An 18,290-nucleotide genomic window follows, 5' to 3' on the forward strand; every position below is an offset into this window, starting at 1 on the left:
GTTTCGCAATATACAGCCTCCCTGTGCTTGGGAACACCTGCAAAGCAAACCTGCGTGTACTCCAGGGACTACAAGCTCAAGCCCTGAGGACGTGTATCGGTCTTCCGAGGTGTGCGTCTACAGCGTCAACAATTGTCATAGCTCGAGATCATCCAATATCAACGTACTTGGCAACCGACGCTCTCAGGGTGCATATTCGGCACGTCGCCCGATTACCTTCTCACTATCTTGCCGCTCTACCCGCAGAAATGCCACACACAACTTTCAGTCGTATAATTGATGCCAATCGTACCTCGTTGCCATCGAACTACATGCCTGCAGCAAGACCATCCTCATCTTTATGGTGCCTGCGCAGACCCGACATACGCCTCACCATCCCAGGAATTATGAAGAAAGTCAACATGCCGTCGTTTTCCCTTAAGCAGGCCACATTAGAACTTTTACATGAGGTGCACAGTGGCCGCGTGCACGTTTACATCAATGGTTCAGTCACATATGCAAGCGCAGCTGCCGCTGTGGTGATACCAAGAAGATCCGTCAAAATACAGCTAAAGACGTCACATGTATCCTCAACAACAGCTGCTGAACTCGTAGCCCTGCGTGCGGCTCTTCATTTCATTAAGGAGGAACCATCCAAAGCATGGTCAGTCTTCTGTGATTCCAAGGCAGCCCTACAGAGTGTACTCTCAGCATTGCGCCATGGATCACATGAGCAGCTCCTCAAAGAGATCAGAGAATTCCACCATCGACTATCTGACGAAGGACATAATATAATGTATCAGTGGTTGCCTAGTCACTGTGGCATACATGGTAATGATCGAGCAGACGCAGCTGCCCGATCTGCCCATGACGGCGTCAACTGCACTGCCATTCCTCTTTCGAGAGCCAACGCAGCAAAAAAACTTTCCGCACTTGCGCGTGACATGACATTAGCCCAATGGAATTCATCTGATTTCACAAGTGCACGCCTCCATACCCTGGACCCTAATTTACAGCTCCATATTCCACCTGAGCTTCCACGACGTGACTGCACCCTTCTTGTCCGTCTATGGCTTGGAGTAGCATTTTCAAATGCCTACTCTTTCCTTATTGGAATGGCCAACAGCCCACTGTGTGACTTCTGCGGGTGCAACGAAACGATCCAGCATCTTCTTTGTCAGTGCTCTCGTTTCAACCTACAAAAAGCAGTCCTCTAAGCCACCTTAGACAAACTGGACAAGCGCCCAATGACAGAAAAGAAGATCCTTGGAACCTGGCCTACACGAAAATCAGCGCGATCCGCTATGAAAGCGCTGCTGCGATACTTGAAAGACACGGGACTTTCTGACAAATTGTGACTGAACACTGTGTGACGTAGGACTGTACGTGACACTGCGTAAGACTAGTAACGCCTTTGCGCGCTGCGTGACAGTGCCCACACAAATAGTTCGTGTGTACGTGCGTGTGTGTGCTTAGGTTTTTTTTTCGTTTTTTATCCTTCTTTCTTTCTCACCTATTGCATCCCCTTGCCCCTCCCGCAGTACAGGATAGCCAACCGGAGATAATCTCTTCTTAACCTCCCTGTCTTTCCGTTGCCTTTCTCTCTCTCTCTCTTTGAAAGGAACGGAGTGGTTCAGCGAGCGCCATTGCTGCATCGCTGAAACGAACGGTGGAGTGCAGCACCTCGTGAACTGGCTCAGGTGATGCAGGCGAATCGTGCGTGCCTTATCTCTGCCTGAAGGTGTCTCTGCCATCCATGCTCTGCTCACGTATATGAGGCACATATTGTGATTAGCTTTATCAATAGTTACACTGAAAAACACAAACACGGCATAAACAAACTCGAATGCCACCTAGGTAATGCACTTGAACAATAACATAACGCGTGCTTTGAACAAGCACTGCTCCCTGTCTTTGTATGGGGCAGGTCAGGAGGTATGATTTTAATGAAATTTTTTAACTGCCAAATCATGCGTACTTCTGAGCTTTATTAAAATTCGGAATTCCTTAAAAAGCTTTTGAGTGTTATAATAAAGCTGCTTCTTTCCATAGTTTGTCGGGAGTAGTGTAATTGCCCATTACTGAGAAGATATGGAAAGGCAAGCATGGAAAGGTATCTGAAGGTTGACCGTTACTGGGAATGCAAATTCGTGAATTGTTAGACTATACACTCAATATTGATCCAGTGTAGCGCAACAACAGCCCGAAAGACGAAAGGCAGCGCGACCATGAGCACTGGTTGTTCCCACTTTGTCCTGTGGCTAATTGAAGAACCCACAACGGCCAACACTACCGTAGGCAACACTGGTACCGAGCACTAGAGTACGAATAAAAAGCAAGTAAAATAACGTTTGCGCTGTAATTCACACTCACGTGCCCGTTGCGCCATATGTAGTAACCCCTATATGGCTGAATCAGCCTCGGACCACTTAACCGCTCTCCAAACTCGCCTTAAGAGGAAGCTTTAGCTCGGGCCCAACTCCGACGCGGCCTACTCAAATACATGTAAAATGCAAAAACGTTTTTCTGAGATAACCCCTGGACCAATTTCAATTAAATTTGTTGTATTTCAGAGAGAAGGTTGAATTGTAGTGACTGTTGGAAGCGGAATTTTGATTTAGGTCCTGAATTTTGTTAGAAAGATTTTCAAAAATTCGTAAGTTCGAAAAAGATAGAAGCACAAAGTTTACGAATTCATAGCTCTACATCTAGAGCAGATATCGCGGTTCTGTAAAAAGCATCCGTTAGATCATTCAAAGAGGACAAATTCGATACGTCATTTTATATCTTACGTAATATCTTTACGTTGTTTACGAGCGTTCTGAAAAAGCTGTATTTCCATATTACAAATTATCTTGAGATTCATGTCTAACACACAACTTTTGTCCGCTTAAGATGTACTACCAGATGCAACTTACAGAATTGTGTTATCATTTTTCGTTGCTGAGTTAGAGTTGTAACCTTTGTAGTTGCGGTACATGAAAATTTTCTATTTTGGCCAATTTTTATAAAAAATTTAGGACCCAAATCGGAAATTCAAAAAAGCAGTCGCTAGATTTTAAGTTGCTCTTTTAAATGCAAAAAAGCTCATCAAATTTGGTGCAGTGGTTGCTGAGATAAAGGAATTCTCCTTTTATATGTATTTAGAAAGGAGCGCCCGAGCTAAACCTTCCTCCTAAAGCGAAACAGCCGCTATCGCGCTCCGATAACGCCGGCTTCTGATGCGAGAAGGCACTCCGCACCTTGGAGCCTATTTCGAAAGCCGTCGGTGCTTTTCACAGTTTTACTCGCGGGACGCGGATATGAACATGGCCACGGACAGGGCAACGGTCCTGCAACGCTATCTCGATCTGGAGCAACCGGACGACGCTGTCTTCTGCACCTACGTTTTCGTCGATGGAACCTTGGAGAAAACGAGATCCAAGACGAAGACTCTGGAGTTCGAGCCGAAGCGCGCCGAAGGTGTGTAGATGAATAGAAGAAAAAATATGCTGGAACGTGCTTCTAAAAAAGGCTTTTAGTGTCACTTATAGCGGGAGTAGCTGGCCGGAAGATATGCTTCCTTCTATGTGGCTTAATCACCATGTTTAGCTTACACGTTACCCTCAAAAATTCCATTGATGGAGGTATGCTGAGGCGCTTTGATACAAGATTTTTGACAGGGGATACCTAAATTAATGGTGTTTCTATTCTTTCCCGGCTATAACTATGGTTTCGACCTTGAAATGCGTGCACCGCTACCTGATGTTTTCTTTGAGACATTTTCGCAACACCCGCGTTCGATTTTCCTTGTGAGCTTCCCAGCAAATGTATTTTCAGGAGCCCATATTTATTGTCTGATCAAGAAAAACAAATGAATTCATATCCAGAACGCAACTTGTCACATGACTGATTCGATCGACGGATGAGAAATAGTACAGGCAGATAAGTGCGGAAAGACGCGACAGTGCTGGCTTTGCTCAAATCGCTAGACAATGACGCAGTGAGCTTGTTAGGTAGAATATTGGCCTGATGATATTTGCATATTGCCCAACTTTATAAAAACGCACCGGATAAGTTTTGGGGGTACCGTGGCATTAGCAAGAAGACTATTACGGAAATTGCAGTTAACGGAACCATTCTTAACGACTTGAATGCCATCGCACAACATTTTAACACCTATTTTCATAGCGTATTCTCCCGTGCATGGTCACGACCACCTTTGAGTTCTGCAGTGTTTGAAGAGCATGAGGCGAACTTTATAACTTACCATGGCATAGTGTCTATGTTACTCAATTTAAAAACCAAAACAACCCCTGGCCCTTACAACCTCCCGAATGTGTTTCTTAGGCGATACGCCGAAACTGTTGCCAAATTCGTAGTTGTATTATTCAGACCATCTTTGTTAAGCGCGAAAGTGCCTGAAGATTGGAAGATGGCTCGAGTTGTTCCGGTCTTTAACAAAGGCGATCGATTATTGCTCGAGAATTACCGCCCCATATCATTAACGTCACAGGATCATATCATTAACGTCACAGGATTAACGAGCACAGGATCGCAACTCGCATTAGTGAATTTTTAGATGAACACTTCATACTAACAAGTGTTCAACATGGCTACGGAAAAGGTTGTTCCACTGCCACACAATTAGTAACAATAATTGATTCAATTGCCAAAGCTTTGGATGCGAACGGTCAAATTGACGCAGTGTTTTTGGACTTCAGTAAAGCATTCAGTAGGGTAATTCACGGAAAACTAATTTTAAAATTAAGGAGCATTAATCTTCCGGACATCATAATCACCTGGATTACAGACTATCTGGATAATCGCCAACAGTATGTTTCAGTTGACGATCACAACTCGGGATATCTACCAATCACTTCAGGTGTTCCCCAGGGCAGTGTCCTGGGTTCATTGCTCTTTCTTTTATATATTAATGACATTGTTACCGTCGTCACACTAGGAACACAAATAAGGCTGTTTGCAGATGACTGCGTTGTATTCCGTGCTATTAAGTCCGTGGATGATCAGAAGGAACTTAACTCTAGCTTGAATAATACATTTTTGTGGTGCGAAGAATGGGGCATGGCTGCAAACATAGGTAAAACTGTCCCTCTTCGCAGAACGCATAAAAAGAATCCCCTGGAATATACGTATCAAATGGAATCTGTTTCATTAAAGCAAGTTGAGAGTTACAAGTACCTTGGCGTAACGTTCACTAATAAATTTTCTTGGAACCTTCACATTGACAACACATGTTCTTCCGTCTTTCGGAAGCTAACCTATCTGCGACACAAACTAAGAAATGCCCCTTCAAACATTAAGCTACTCACTTACCTAACCTATATCCGGCCAAAACTTGAATATGCTCGCGTTGCATGGGATCCCTATACTAAAGTCAATGTTAACATATTTGAGAGAATACAGAGAAAATCTGTTCGTTTTATTTATTCTAAGTTGAAAAGTTCGGATCCCCCGCCAGAGCTGATGTTGGCTAAAGATAATCCTTCGCTAGAACAAAGAAGACAAAAACACAGGCTAGACTTCTTACATAATCTAATTAATCACAAATTGGCTTTGGACCCTTCACTATATGTAAGTTGTCTCTCCACTAGGTATACACGACACCATCGTCCGGATCCACTGACACCTATCTATGCTAGCACAGACAGCTATAAGTTCTCCTTCTTTCCCCGAACTATCTCTGAATGGAACTCGCTGTCCACCCTTTGCAATATGTGACTGTGTTTTATGTGAGCTTTTATTGTCTTTTTTTCTGTATAGAATCTGTTCTTCCTGTTGAATGAGTGGGGCAGGTCCTCGGCTCTCAAATTTCCTTGCCTTTGATGTTGAATGTGATGTGCCTTTGATGTCCAATTCCCTAGCCTTTTTTTCTTACATCGTTCTGTTTGCACCATTAATTGATTTAGGTATTGTGTTTTGATCTTTTTCACTAAATGCTTCTGTGAGCAATATATCATTGTAAAGTCTATATATGTTATGAATGTATACGAACGTATCTTGTATATGCCTTGTACTCAGTGTCTGCCCGTCCTGCAAGGACCAAAATGTGGTCTGCAGTAAGTATAAAAAATAAATTTCAACATATTTTTGTTAACTTGCATTTTCCTCTTCTTTATCCCATAGTAGAAGGATGAAACAACACGTGGCTGTGCTCGCTGCATCTCTAGCTAGAAGTTAAATAACGTTACTTCGTTCTTGTTATTAATGACATGATATTAGAGAGGTATAGCTTGTACCTAGATGTACGACACATACGGAATGCCGGAACCGTAGCGGTAGTTCAGGTAGCGAAATCTTGGGACGCTTTCTTGAACCACAATGCCAAAAATACATTTTTTGTAAGATAATTCTTGTCAAAAGAACAGAAAAGAACCACTTTGCAATAATAATTGGTTTACTGCCAAAGCACTTATGCACTCAGCTAAGCAGCACTTAGCCCCCTATTGCAATAGTAATCTTTCGAAATCGGGCTGGTAGAGGCCCGACAAGCTGCCGGATCTCAGAGGCCGTGGTTGTGCGCTCTGGTTCAATTTAACCGTCGTGAGATAACGCCACCAGCACTGTCATTGCTCAGGTCCAAGTCTCCGTAAACTGCAGTACGTTTACAATTATCTTTAAGCCCTAATTGCCAAGAAAACCAAGGCTGAGTGTACAAAAACTAAGGTTTCCTAAGAGCGAATTGGATACTACCATGTGTAGGCTGTTGCAAGGAGCCCATTGTTATCACAGACAGATAACGACGTAATTTCGTGAAGATATTTGGCTTCAATTTACGGCACCATGACGCTCAGCTTTCTCATCAATGGCGAATCGTCCTTAACTACCGAGTCTTGCCGCAATACCTAATATCGCTTTCCATGCTCTAATAACCGTGCACATATATTCTCCGCTGCACACATGAAGGAGACCTATAAGCTTAAGGGAACACATGGTCATCGACGGGGAAGCCACATCGCGAGATGGAGATATAGAACATCCCTCCCCACTTCACTTTCAAGGGCCAAGCAATCAAGCGTCACATACCGCGAGCACAGATTATACAGGTTCTGGGTTGGGCGCGGTGTTCTACTTGCTTTTTTCTGCTATGCGGCAGGCTACACCTATATTCGATGATTTCAATAAGCATTTAGGCCCATCAAGTCCTGAAACGTGATACCTTGGGAAATTGATCCCCGTATTGACTCGCTCACTCTTATAGTGTAGTTTATCTAATTCTTCCATCATTTATTGTTTTAATCGTTTGCAGATTGCCCGGAATGGACTTTTTGCGCCATGTTATCCTACCAGTGGCCGGATACAGGCCCGGAGTCCGAGGCTTACTTGTCACCAGTCGCCCTGTTCAGGGATCCGTTCCTCAAGGGCCGCAACAAGCTGGTCCTCTGCGAAGTACTACAGCACGACCACACACCCATAAGTAAACCTTTATCATTCTCATAACCACGTTTGATCAGGCAGAAATGTGCCCCAGTTTTGCTGCTAGACATAGCAGGCTTTTTATCGTGGTGTATTGTATCATTACGCAGAATGAGATGTCACTGACACTGCCTTATTGCATAAAACTCCGGGCTATAATCGCGAAATATCTGGCGGCGCGTACCCAGGGAACTATAACGCAAAGCTATACCAAACTGTATGCCAAGTCTACGAGGATTCTATCGTACGGGCATGGTGGTGTCGGCGCGTTTATGCCAGTGCCCGCAACAGCCCACAAAATGCCAGGAATTGATAGGCGCGTCTTGCTATCAATCAGGCGATGGCGTTGCATGCTGACGTTGATCGAAGTGGGTCAGGAAGATGTGGCCAAGGATAGGCTGACTGACGTTGACCTATCGTTCTTTCATAAAATTTCGCGTCAACAAAGCGGCATTGTAGTTCAATACAAATTCTAAATTTTGGACATCATTCTAGTCACTTGGTGTTGCATGTACAATTCTTGTTCTGATAAGAAACTATCATAATGTTACTGGCAAGTGGTTTATTTCGGCAATTAGTAGCACAACGGTCAATCATGTTTCACAGTGGTAAAGCATGTTTTAGACTATTTTCTCGCAAATTAATATCATTACGACTTTCTGTAAGGCAAAAATTGTGTGCTCGTTTTAGGTTAGCATAAGACTGTTTTTGTTTAACGCACTTTCATGCTACCGGGAATGACTCCGAAAACATCCCTTATCAGCGTTAGAAAATTATTATGCTATCAAAAGAAAGAAAACGTCAGGAAGCCGATGAACATTTTATTGCGCCTTTTTGTGTGGATTTCATTAGTGATAATGTGGTGTGTGTTTAGCACTCCGGCTATTTCTTCGGTCGAGTACCGGCAAACCAAAGCTTCTCAACTTTCTTGTTTTAGTTCTAAACACGTATGATGCGTTTACAGAACAAGATATGTTGAAAACGGTGGTCTAAGCAAAGGTTACTGTTTGTTATTGTTATGCGATAGCCCTAATTCTCATCACCCGCCATGGTTACTTCGAGCCTACTAACATTTAGGAGCGAGCTGTGTAATGGTGAAAGTAATCAAGTTTAAGTAAAATTTCTTTGCGAAGGTCAGGACGCCGGCACAAGACTACAAAAATTGGTTTCGTCCAGTAATTTTGTCCGCTCTTGTACCAGGCGTTGCAGAGCGCCTTTCGCTGCAATGCTGCTAAAACAATGCGTGCATTAACGCGCCGCAGTGACCACATATATAGTTTCCAGAGAATGGCATCAAACGTCTTTTGCGATATGTGTAACGCGCCGGGAAGCATTAAAATTCTAATCTCTGGGGCCAGCAAAGCAAGCGACCGAACACGCAGTACGTGCTGCACAGCGAAACACAGTATTACGGCTGAGATAGGGTATCAGTGGCCAACTGCTGCAATTAATCGTCGAGAAAGCGCTCCCTAATCAATATGAGTGCACCCCGACAACGTAACTGCAATGGCGAGAAACCACCGCCATACACGCACGTTTGCACGCTAGCAGACGACACCAGGAGCAATCGACACTAACCGTGGTGTTGACTGCGACTCCGCTCGATTTCGCTGGGAATAGTGACCCGGAAATTCCGTATATACACTGTTACACGAACCTGTTGGCTCACATTTCAAACATTCGAACAGAGCACACCGGCCGACAGCTTCAACTTGCCGGCACATAGCCAGCGCACGCGCGGCGCGACAGCGTAGTTCCCCTAGTGACGTCAGACGCGAGAGCGCACCACTCATCAAAGATCAGCGATGTGTGACGGGAACAGAGTCTTGGTACGACGATGGCTAATCGCTTCGTATGCGTTGTGTTCTCACCGCTCAGTTTCGGTTGATGCGAGAGGCAGCGCGAAGGTCAGTTCGCTCGCTCCTGCTGCCGCGCTTCCTCACTCCAGCGTTTTGAGGGAAGGTTTCCGTGGTCACTGAGCTAGATGTGTTCATGTTTCCGTGAGCGTGTGTTACACCATGCTTGCTAATTGACTCAGTAAGCGAATGTTCACAAATTTATGCGGCCAATAAAACTACTAGCCTTATTTCGTATAGCTGTCTACCAGTTTGCTAGGGCAATCGATGCTTCGCTTTCGGGCGATACTGTGACATTTTACTTAAATGGAGAAATGCATTTGAAGTTAACCCATATTGTTTCACAAATACTTTGCCGCAAGAAGTACGTCAATGAGTTCTGCAGAAACGGAGATGTTGGAAATCAAACACGCCCTTCACGCTGCTTGCGCTCCTTCTTCAATGCCTTGCACTACGAAAGCTACGGAGGAGCGCGGCGTGTCCATAAAGCTCCTGCAACTGAACTTCACCGTGCCGCGCAGTTTAAGTTTGATTTTGTATGTTTGCGTAGCCGCCACTGCTTCCTATTGTGGCGCCTACGACGGACCAAACTTAAGTCAAACGCGGTTGTTCATCGCGGGCCGCAGTGCGCTTAGCCAGTGAACTTGTCACGGCCCATCGCGAGGGCCGCAATATCTGCGATACGTAGCAGACTGCAGCTGAATGTAGCTGTAGTGTGTATGTACCTAGTTTGCTTTGTGCACGACAGGGCTTGTTTGCATGCTCGCGCTCATGTATTCTAGTCTGACCATGCATGCTACGTGGTGCGGACCGGCTTTGCCCTTGGCCAGCTTGACTGACGTATAGTAGACACATTCAACTTGGGGACGTTCAAGCGCTATCAAAAAGTTTATTAGGCGTCTGACCAGGAGTGTCCAGGAGTGAGCCCGCGCTGGCAAGCCTGCGTGTGGTGTGGCCTTGAGTTTCGCGTGTTTCCATGATAGTTGAGCGTTCAAGGCTATAGTAGAGATTAGCAGGAGCCGACGGCTACGACACCAATAAGCAGGGTGGCCAAAGTTTAACTCCTATGCGGGCAGCCGCGGCCGAGCATGAGCGTGAGTCGGCTTCATCCCGAAGTACGTAATTATTGTTGAAATTCAAAAATAGATTTTCGCTTACTTCAGCCTATTTGTTAAACTTCACCAATAAAAATATGAAGTAAGAGTAGGAAGAAGCGTACTCATCCAAACATCTTGATTGACACCAGCTATTAGCCAATAGCAGCCTTGTATGGTAATCCAGTACTTTACGAAACAAACCGTCCAGAAAAGAGTTAGAAGCAGGCTTCAGTTGAAATAGATCGCTTGATAGGAAGCTGACTTCCCGCTACACTTGGGAGCTCCACGCGCAGCTCACGACTGCAAAACTTGGCTGAAATGTTCATAGAAGCATATGCTATCCGCCTATGCTATATTCTTTCAACAAACCAAAGGGGACAGGGGGGGGGGGGGTGATTCAGCATTCCTTTTATACACCAAATCCCGGTGGGGCTATGCAACAGGTAAAAAAGCTTCGCTTTAAAACAGCCTTTTTATAGCACTTCAAATATTGTGGCTCTTCTCATTCTAACTACATGGTACATCGCAAAGTATTTTTTTTCCTGAGCCTTTCCTTTTACATAGCGATATTTTGCACACCGATAGACTAAAGTAGTCTATACTACCAGTACACTGATTTCATTTTCATTATTCATTTTGTTTTGGTTTCAGAGAGCAACACCCGCCGGAGTTGCCTTGATGCAATGCAGAAGGCAAATGACCAGGAGCCCTGGTTCGGTATCGAGCAAGAGTACGTGATAACTGAAAAGGATGGACACCCACTAGGCTGGCCAAGAGACGCCACCCATACAATAAAACCTCTAGGCAAGTCATAGAACATCTTCGCAGCCTCAACGACGTGTAGCATAAGCAGGTCACGCGAGGTAACAAAAAAGAGTTACACAACCGTCAAGTCTTCGTCTTCTATGTCTTCTTGCGTGCCTTGTTGGAGCTGTACATCACCTAATAAAGCGCATTAACTTGGATATTAGGTGCTGATTCCCTTCTGCTGCAAAATTCATGTGATTCTTTGCAGCATGCAACGACGCAGTGTTCGCTGCAAGTAAGCTGCGTATTAAAGGTGGCCCTCCTCACGACAAAGCACCACACTCGTATTTCCGGCCGAATAGGAGAGGTGGAGTTGGAGTTGAGGCTGCGAGGCGCGCTCTGGTGCAAGATGCTAAGATTCAGTCTCAGTACACTGCGCTGTGACGTGGAGAGGCAGCTGGCGCAGTCACACTGCACTTGCATGAGCGCTCACCTGATTGGCTGACGCTAAGCTCAGCTTCCACTCAGTGTTAGGTTGCTGTCAGACACGGTATATGCAGGCAAGAAGCGAAGTTCTGCACCGAAAGCATTCTGCATATATGTCCGCGTTTTTGTGGGCGCGAGGTACACTTATAGGACTTTCGTCAACAGCGATGGTTGAATCCGCGCATATCATTTATGAAAATAGACCTTCGCTTCAAGACTGCCTACAGTTAAGGCCTCGGAAAGACCGCAAAACTTATCAGTTTTTACTGTTTTCATCTGGTAAAGAACGGTGCTTGTATTTACCAATGTCACAGTGACCATCACTGGTGTACGCTGTTGACGAATTTTAACAATGAAGTGAGCCCTCTGCGTTACCAGAGAAAGGTAGTTAACATCTTTAAGACACCGTGTCTCCCTTAGGTGTTTGTCGCCATCCCTTGTCGAGGTTTATGAATTAGGTACTTTTACGGCAGTTTTTCACTTTTTCTTGAATTATTAACGTGGGAGGTAAAACGTTTCAGAACTATGTTCATGAACAAATAGGTATTACATTTTTCTCGTTTTCTTGCAATGGAAATGTGCCTTCTAGTGCAACAACAAGCGCTACGGCAATTTTCAACTTCCTCTTGGTTTATAATCATGGTTGGTAAAAAGATTACACGCATAATCTCCTGTGGGGGTTATCGAAATGATGCAGACGCATTTGCTACAAATAACGTGCTCTTTCATCGTCATATGCTGCTGTGTTTAGTATAATGGCGAGAAACACGGGCAAATAATCGTGAAACTTGAAGCTCGGTTGCAACACCGAAATGTTACGGGAGACCAACATGAGACGACGAAGAAGAGGCGAGTAGTAGGAGTTTTCACTCATTTTATATGATGATTCGTTTAAATGATTCTGCCGATGTGTGCAAGGTGAACACTGGCCGATGTAGGCTGTAGTACATGATATAATTGAACAATACCAAGTTTGGCAGACTTCGTACGTAAACGTAACCAATGACGCTGCCTCTTCTTGATGCGAACTATTATAAATCTTGATCAACCGTACTCTGGCGATGACTAGGTATGGAGCGCCCGCGAGGTCTCAATCTTCAAAGCTATCTTCGATGGGGACGAAGTGCAGCGAGGGCTGATAGCTTTGTGTGCGCTGTGTTTTCGCCGCTCAGTTCGCATTGAAGATGAGGGGCAGCACGAAGGTCAATTCACTCACTGCAGCTGGCCTTATTTTTAAAGCGATCTCGTCTTACGTGGCAGAAGCTTGGATGGTTTCCTCATTGGGTAGGCATAGAAATGCTTAGGCGTTTAAAAGTTTCAGAACAATGTTGAAAAGGATCAGGCGACGGTCATGCTTCTACTATTTGTACGTCCGAGTTATTGGTTAAATATTAGATTAAAAACTTTAAGACTAAATTATATGGCACTAACTCTATCTGTCCGTATTCAGGTCCATACTGCTATGGCGTCGGGGCTGATGCCGTTGCGGGGAGATACGTATCGGACGCTCACTACAAGGCATGCACTTACGCCGGGGTCAAAATGGCCGGTACGAACTCTGAGGGCCTCCTATCACAGGTAAACGTCTATTTTTTTGTTGCACGACTAGTACTAGGATTTCTAATGAATGATACACGGAGAGCACTTGTAAGCCTATGCCATTCCTTAGGCAGCATTACAGCAGAATTATTATTATTATTATTATTATTATTATTATTATTATTATTATTATTTGTTTTCCGAACGTATATACACATGGCACGAATGGCAAACCGAGGAGCAGGCTTTCCACTGCCCCCGGTAGAGGCGCAATGCCTGCTTGCTCTTCAGAAAGGAGGAGACCGAAACATAGAAATTGAAGATCGGAAGAAGGGGAGGAAAGAGGAAACAAAGACAAAGATGGCAAATCTAAAACGTGAAGCAAAGTGCGCGCAGCACAGATCACACAGAGCGCAGGACGCACACAGTAGGACCGGTCACTGCAGGTCAGACTGTACTCAAGGATGTTAGAATCGTGTAACGGATGAAGATAACGCACACACTCGATGAGGACAGCAGGTAATATCGGTTGTCCAAAATTAGTGCTACTTGAGGGAAGCTGCCTGCTCAGAGGCTGCTTTTGTTTGCTAGGTATACTTTGTGGCGCAAGATACATTTCTTGGAAAGGGGTAGAAGAAAGGAAGACATTGGCGCTTCACTGTCTTCCTCTCTTCTGTCCCTTTTCAAGTAATGTATTTTGCACCACAAAGTATACCTAGCAAATCTAAGCATCAACTTGCCCAAGAAGAAGTCCTTTTGGGAGAGACTGCTTACCGAGTTACATTTCGTGTAGCGTGAAGCCATGAAGTCATTCTGGAAAACCAACGGCCTGTCTATTCGAGCATGGTCGCCAGACATTCCTTGACACATTTCCCTCCTTTTTTCATATAGCACAAATACTATGATTGTGTAGTAGATAATAATACTCTTTATTTATTTCTATAAAACCAAATACATTCATCAGGCCTGCCAAAGCCACATTGGGCTTGACTGGCAGAGCGTGACAGGCAGAGTACAAACTGTTACAATATCAAGAAAGAAAGAGAAGAAAAAAAAGAAATACACGGAGGCGATAAATGTATATACATACACTGATACTCACATTGCACGCATTTATAATAGGTGCACATATATGCACATGTACAGGTTGGAGACGACATCTGGAGCGTACAAGTATCACCATGCCTCATGATTACTTTACGCGGCACAAAATGAGTAGATGATTATAAATAACAAAATGAGTCAAAACCACAAATGCTTCAATGAAAGCTGTGCAGGAACAAACTTTCTGATCACATTTTTAATCAGACACTCTGTAGGCGTAATACAGAAGGAGGTAAGCGAGGTCTATTTCTTTACATGGTATAGCCGCTTAAATCCGCACGTTTTAGTGCTTTCTTGAGCTCGTATTTTGATGTTGACTGCAGCACGTGACGGGGTAAATAATTAAACAACGCAGGAACTTAGTATTCGCGCATTCTCTTGCGGTATTTTGTTGCACAACGAGGTATTTGATAACGCCATTTTGGTCTAAGGCTACGCGGAGTTACATATGGTTCTTTATAACGATTGTCCCAGAAATGTCTCAGGGCTATTGTGTGCAGTAGAACCAAAGAAAAATCTGGCATGGATAATGCCTTAAAAATGTCGGTGTCGCCTTCAAGACACAAGTCATAACCTATAACTTCTAAAAGGGAGAGCATTAGTGAATTATTTCTTTTTTGATAACGAAGAGCACAATGTCCGTAGGCAGTAATTCCGTATCGGACAACATTGTAGCACAACGCATGCATGGTGGTTGTCCTGACTGATATGGGCATGAGGTGACGGATTTTATAAATTAAGGGCCAAACAATGAAACCCTCCTTTCCTCAGTAAGGAAGCCTTCATTGCGGTGAGGCTACCTTATGTCACTCTGAAAGCTTCCTTACTGAGGGGCCCTCGGTGAAGGCTTCCTTGGTGCTTCCTCAGCATAAGGTAGCTCCAAAGCTACCTTCATGCTTCCTTACGCCACTCCTGGCCCTGAACGAGCGCTTCACCTCACTGCTTAACCACGTGGCATTCGCTTGCGCATGCGCACTGTCGCCCATCTGCGGAGAAGCGCGAGCACGGTACGTCTTGCTAGGCATGTTCGTTTCAGTCACGCGTGCGGCATGAAAGCATTGCTAGGCGTTGCTAGGCGTTGCAAGACGCCGGCGTGCCAGCGTTGCTGGAGCACATCAAGTTTTGCACTGTAATGTGCAACTTTTTTTTAACTTTAGTAACCAAAACTAGAAGAAAGCGTCCACGCTTCTCTATATTAGCTATTCAATTTAAAGATTGTGCGACGATACAACATTTTTTAATAGAATAATGGTGTTCGAGGAAAGATTTGAAGAAACAATCTCGAACCCAGGCACGCCGCAACCGCTCCTTAGGTGAGGACGGGTGAAGCGAGCTTTCAGAGTACGCTTGCTTCCTCCAACGGTCCTTCGCTGTAAGGAGGCCTCACGTAAGGTTAGGAAGCGCTCGAAGGAAAGGAACGTTTTATTGTTTGGGCCAAGCTACCTTCATGCGTCCTTACGGCGCTCCTGGCCCTGAACGAGCGCTTCGCCTCACTGCTTAACCACGTGACGTTTGCTTGCGCATGCGCACTGTCGCCCACCTGCGGAGAAGCGCGAGCACGGTGCGTCATGCCAGGCATGTTCGTTTCAGTCACGCGTGCGGCATGAAAGCATTGCTAGGCGTTGCTAGGCGTTGCAAGACGCAGGCGTGCCAGCGTTGCTGGAGCACATCAAGTTTTGCACTGTAATGCTCAACTTTTTTTTTTAACTTTAGTAAACAAAACTAGAAGAAAGCGTCCACGCTTCTCTATATTAGCTCATCAACTTAAAGATTGTGCGACGATACAACCTTTTTTATTGAATAGTGGTGTTCTGGTGTTCGCCTAAAGCTTTTAAGAGATAATCTCGAACCCAGGCATGGCGGCAACCGCTCCTTACGTGAGGATGGGTGAAGCGAGCTTTCAGAGTACGCTTGCTTCCTCCATCGGTCCTTCGCTGTAAGGAGGCCTCACGTAAGGTTAGGAAGCGCTCGAAGGAAAGGAACGTTTCATTGTTTGGGCCTAAGCAAAGCACTGAGCGAATCCTCTGTCAGACATAAAAAACATGCGAATTCCATGACAGATCGCTGTCAAAACGCAAACCGACATATTTTACGGATGATGTGTAGTCGATAGGGGCGCAAGAACATGGATTGCAATGTGAATTATGTAAGTCTACTTTCCTAGTCAAGTGTACTCTCTTTAATGGACTTCGAAAGCAGACAAGTTGTGTTTTTAATACATTAATGTCGATTAAACTTTTGGCAAACCAGTCCATTGCCTTCGTTGCTGCTTCTTGTAAATGACAAGCTGCATTAGAATATTGATTTGCATGAGAAACTAACACTGTATCGTCTGCATACTGAAATATCTTAATGGGGGCTGCCTTAGACAGATCATTAATGTAAATGTTAAATAGGAGAGGGCTTAATACTGAACCTTGTGGAACACCGGCTTTGATTGGAAAAAGACTGCTGGGAAAGCTTTGAACTGCGACGTACTGAAACCGGTCCCGGAGAAAATTATCGAGAAGTGACAGAAACAAACCACGGAATCCCATCATAGAAAGCTTTGTTAACAAGTCGTGGCAGACACTGTCAAATACCGTGCTCACGTCAAGAAACAATGCGCACGCTACCTGGTTAGTTTCGAAACAGAAGTTTAGGAAAACGGAAAAATCATCCAAAAGTGCTGAGTGCCTTTGCCTTTTATAAAGCCATATTGCTGCGGTGATAACATGTTGTTAGTATCAAGGAAGCTATTCATAGTGAGCAGCATGTGTTTCTCTAAAATTTGTGCTATGCAAGGTAAAACTGATATGGGGCGGTAGTTTTCAACTTTGCCTCGAGATCCATTTCTTATAGAGTGGTATAACGATTGCTGTTTTTTCAGTCTGATTGGAATAATGCCGCATGACAAGATATGATTATTTATTGCTATAAAAACGTCCTTGATGTAGCTGTAGTTTCTCCGAAGCTCGATGACAGAGATGCCATAGGCACCTACGGACTTGTTGAGTTTAAAACTAAAAAGAATTGCTTTCAGGTCGCAATCCGCCAGCAACGGTAGATAAGCCGATTGTAGGTTACTTGTTTTTAGTGTACATGTATCCGGGTGTGGTCTAGAAAAACCCGATATTCTAGAAAAGAAATCGTTAAAATCATTATCTATACTCTGGCTATCAGATTAAAAGTGGGATAAAAGTAGTTATCATTGCGTAGTTTTTTACCAACACCTCTGAGGTCATTTATTAGGGACCAGGTTTTACGGCTGTCAAACCGGGCATTCCTAAACCTGTTGCGAAAGTGATTGCGTTTAGCGAGGCGAATAGCTGCATTAACTCTGTTGCTGCAAAGTTTAAATTTTAACCGAAGTGTGTTGCAGTTAGGGCCTCGGCGACACAGACTCTAAAGCATATCTTTTTCTTTTATAACAGCAAGAATTTCTGCTGACATCCAACCATCATTAGAGCAGCGCTGTTTAACCGTTATAATTCGAGTGGATTCTCTCCTGAAGTCATCGAAAAGAGCAACGAATTTTTGATGAGTTTCCGACGGGGGCATGGTTGATAGAAATATGTGCCAATCATATTGTTGGACCAGTCTATCAAATAACCTTGGATCAGTTATTGAAATTGTCTTGGACGCGCTAGAAGCAATGGTGGCAGATGGCTGTGGTAAAGATCTACAAACGAAGTAGTGATCAGCTAGTTTTGTTTGAACTACTGTGGAATTAATAACTAGATTACATGACCGCACATTTATGTGGTCGATACATGCAACCGTAAGGCTATCCGCCAAAAATTCTTCGCGTGTGGCACAACGGATTGTTGTTTCTAGGCCCCATTTTGATATGGTGTCAAGGTAACCACTGACAAGTGCCTTCGTAGGACAGAGTGTGTCTATATTTATATCGCCTATCAGGCACACATGTTAATCTAGAGAAAGTGATGATAAAGCAGTATCTAGCTCAGACAAAAACAACCGTGTGTTGAAGCGTGGAGGGCGATAAACTGCAATAATGGCAACTGACAGCTCAGGAGTGCTCAGGCGAAGCGCTACTGCTTCAGCGTGAACGAAGGAAACAGTT

At 44.4% G+C, this 18,290-nt stretch overlaps 1 protein-coding gene across 2 annotated transcripts in view; it reads left to right on the plus strand.

Annotated features, from left to right (window-relative positions):
• The window catches only part of LOC139055955 (glutamine synthetase 2 cytoplasmic-like), a 52,893-nt gene that overhangs the window by 22,469 nt on the left and 12,134 nt on the right, over positions 1 to 18,290 (plus strand). The window contains exons 2-5 of one of the 2 annotated variants that reach the window (XM_070533667.1): positions 3,261 to 3,441; positions 7,229 to 7,396; positions 11,000 to 11,152; positions 13,032 to 13,159. In XM_070533667.1, the coding sequence (XP_070389768.1) occupies positions 3,282 to 3,441; positions 7,229 to 7,396; positions 11,000 to 11,152; positions 13,032 to 13,159 (609 nt within the window). In that variant the 5' untranslated portion in view covers positions 3,261 to 3,281. The remainder of the gene's footprint in view (positions 1 to 3,260; positions 3,442 to 7,228; positions 7,397 to 10,999; positions 11,153 to 13,031; positions 13,160 to 18,290) is intronic. The other variant, XM_070533666.1, reaches the window with a different exon arrangement.

The sequence above is a fragment of the Dermacentor albipictus genome, chromosome 2 (assembly GCF_038994185.2).
Source record: "Dermacentor albipictus isolate Rhodes 1998 colony chromosome 2, USDA_Dalb.pri_finalv2, whole genome shotgun sequence".
Lineage (NCBI taxonomy): Eukaryota > Metazoa > Arthropoda > Arachnida > Ixodida > Ixodidae > Dermacentor > Dermacentor albipictus.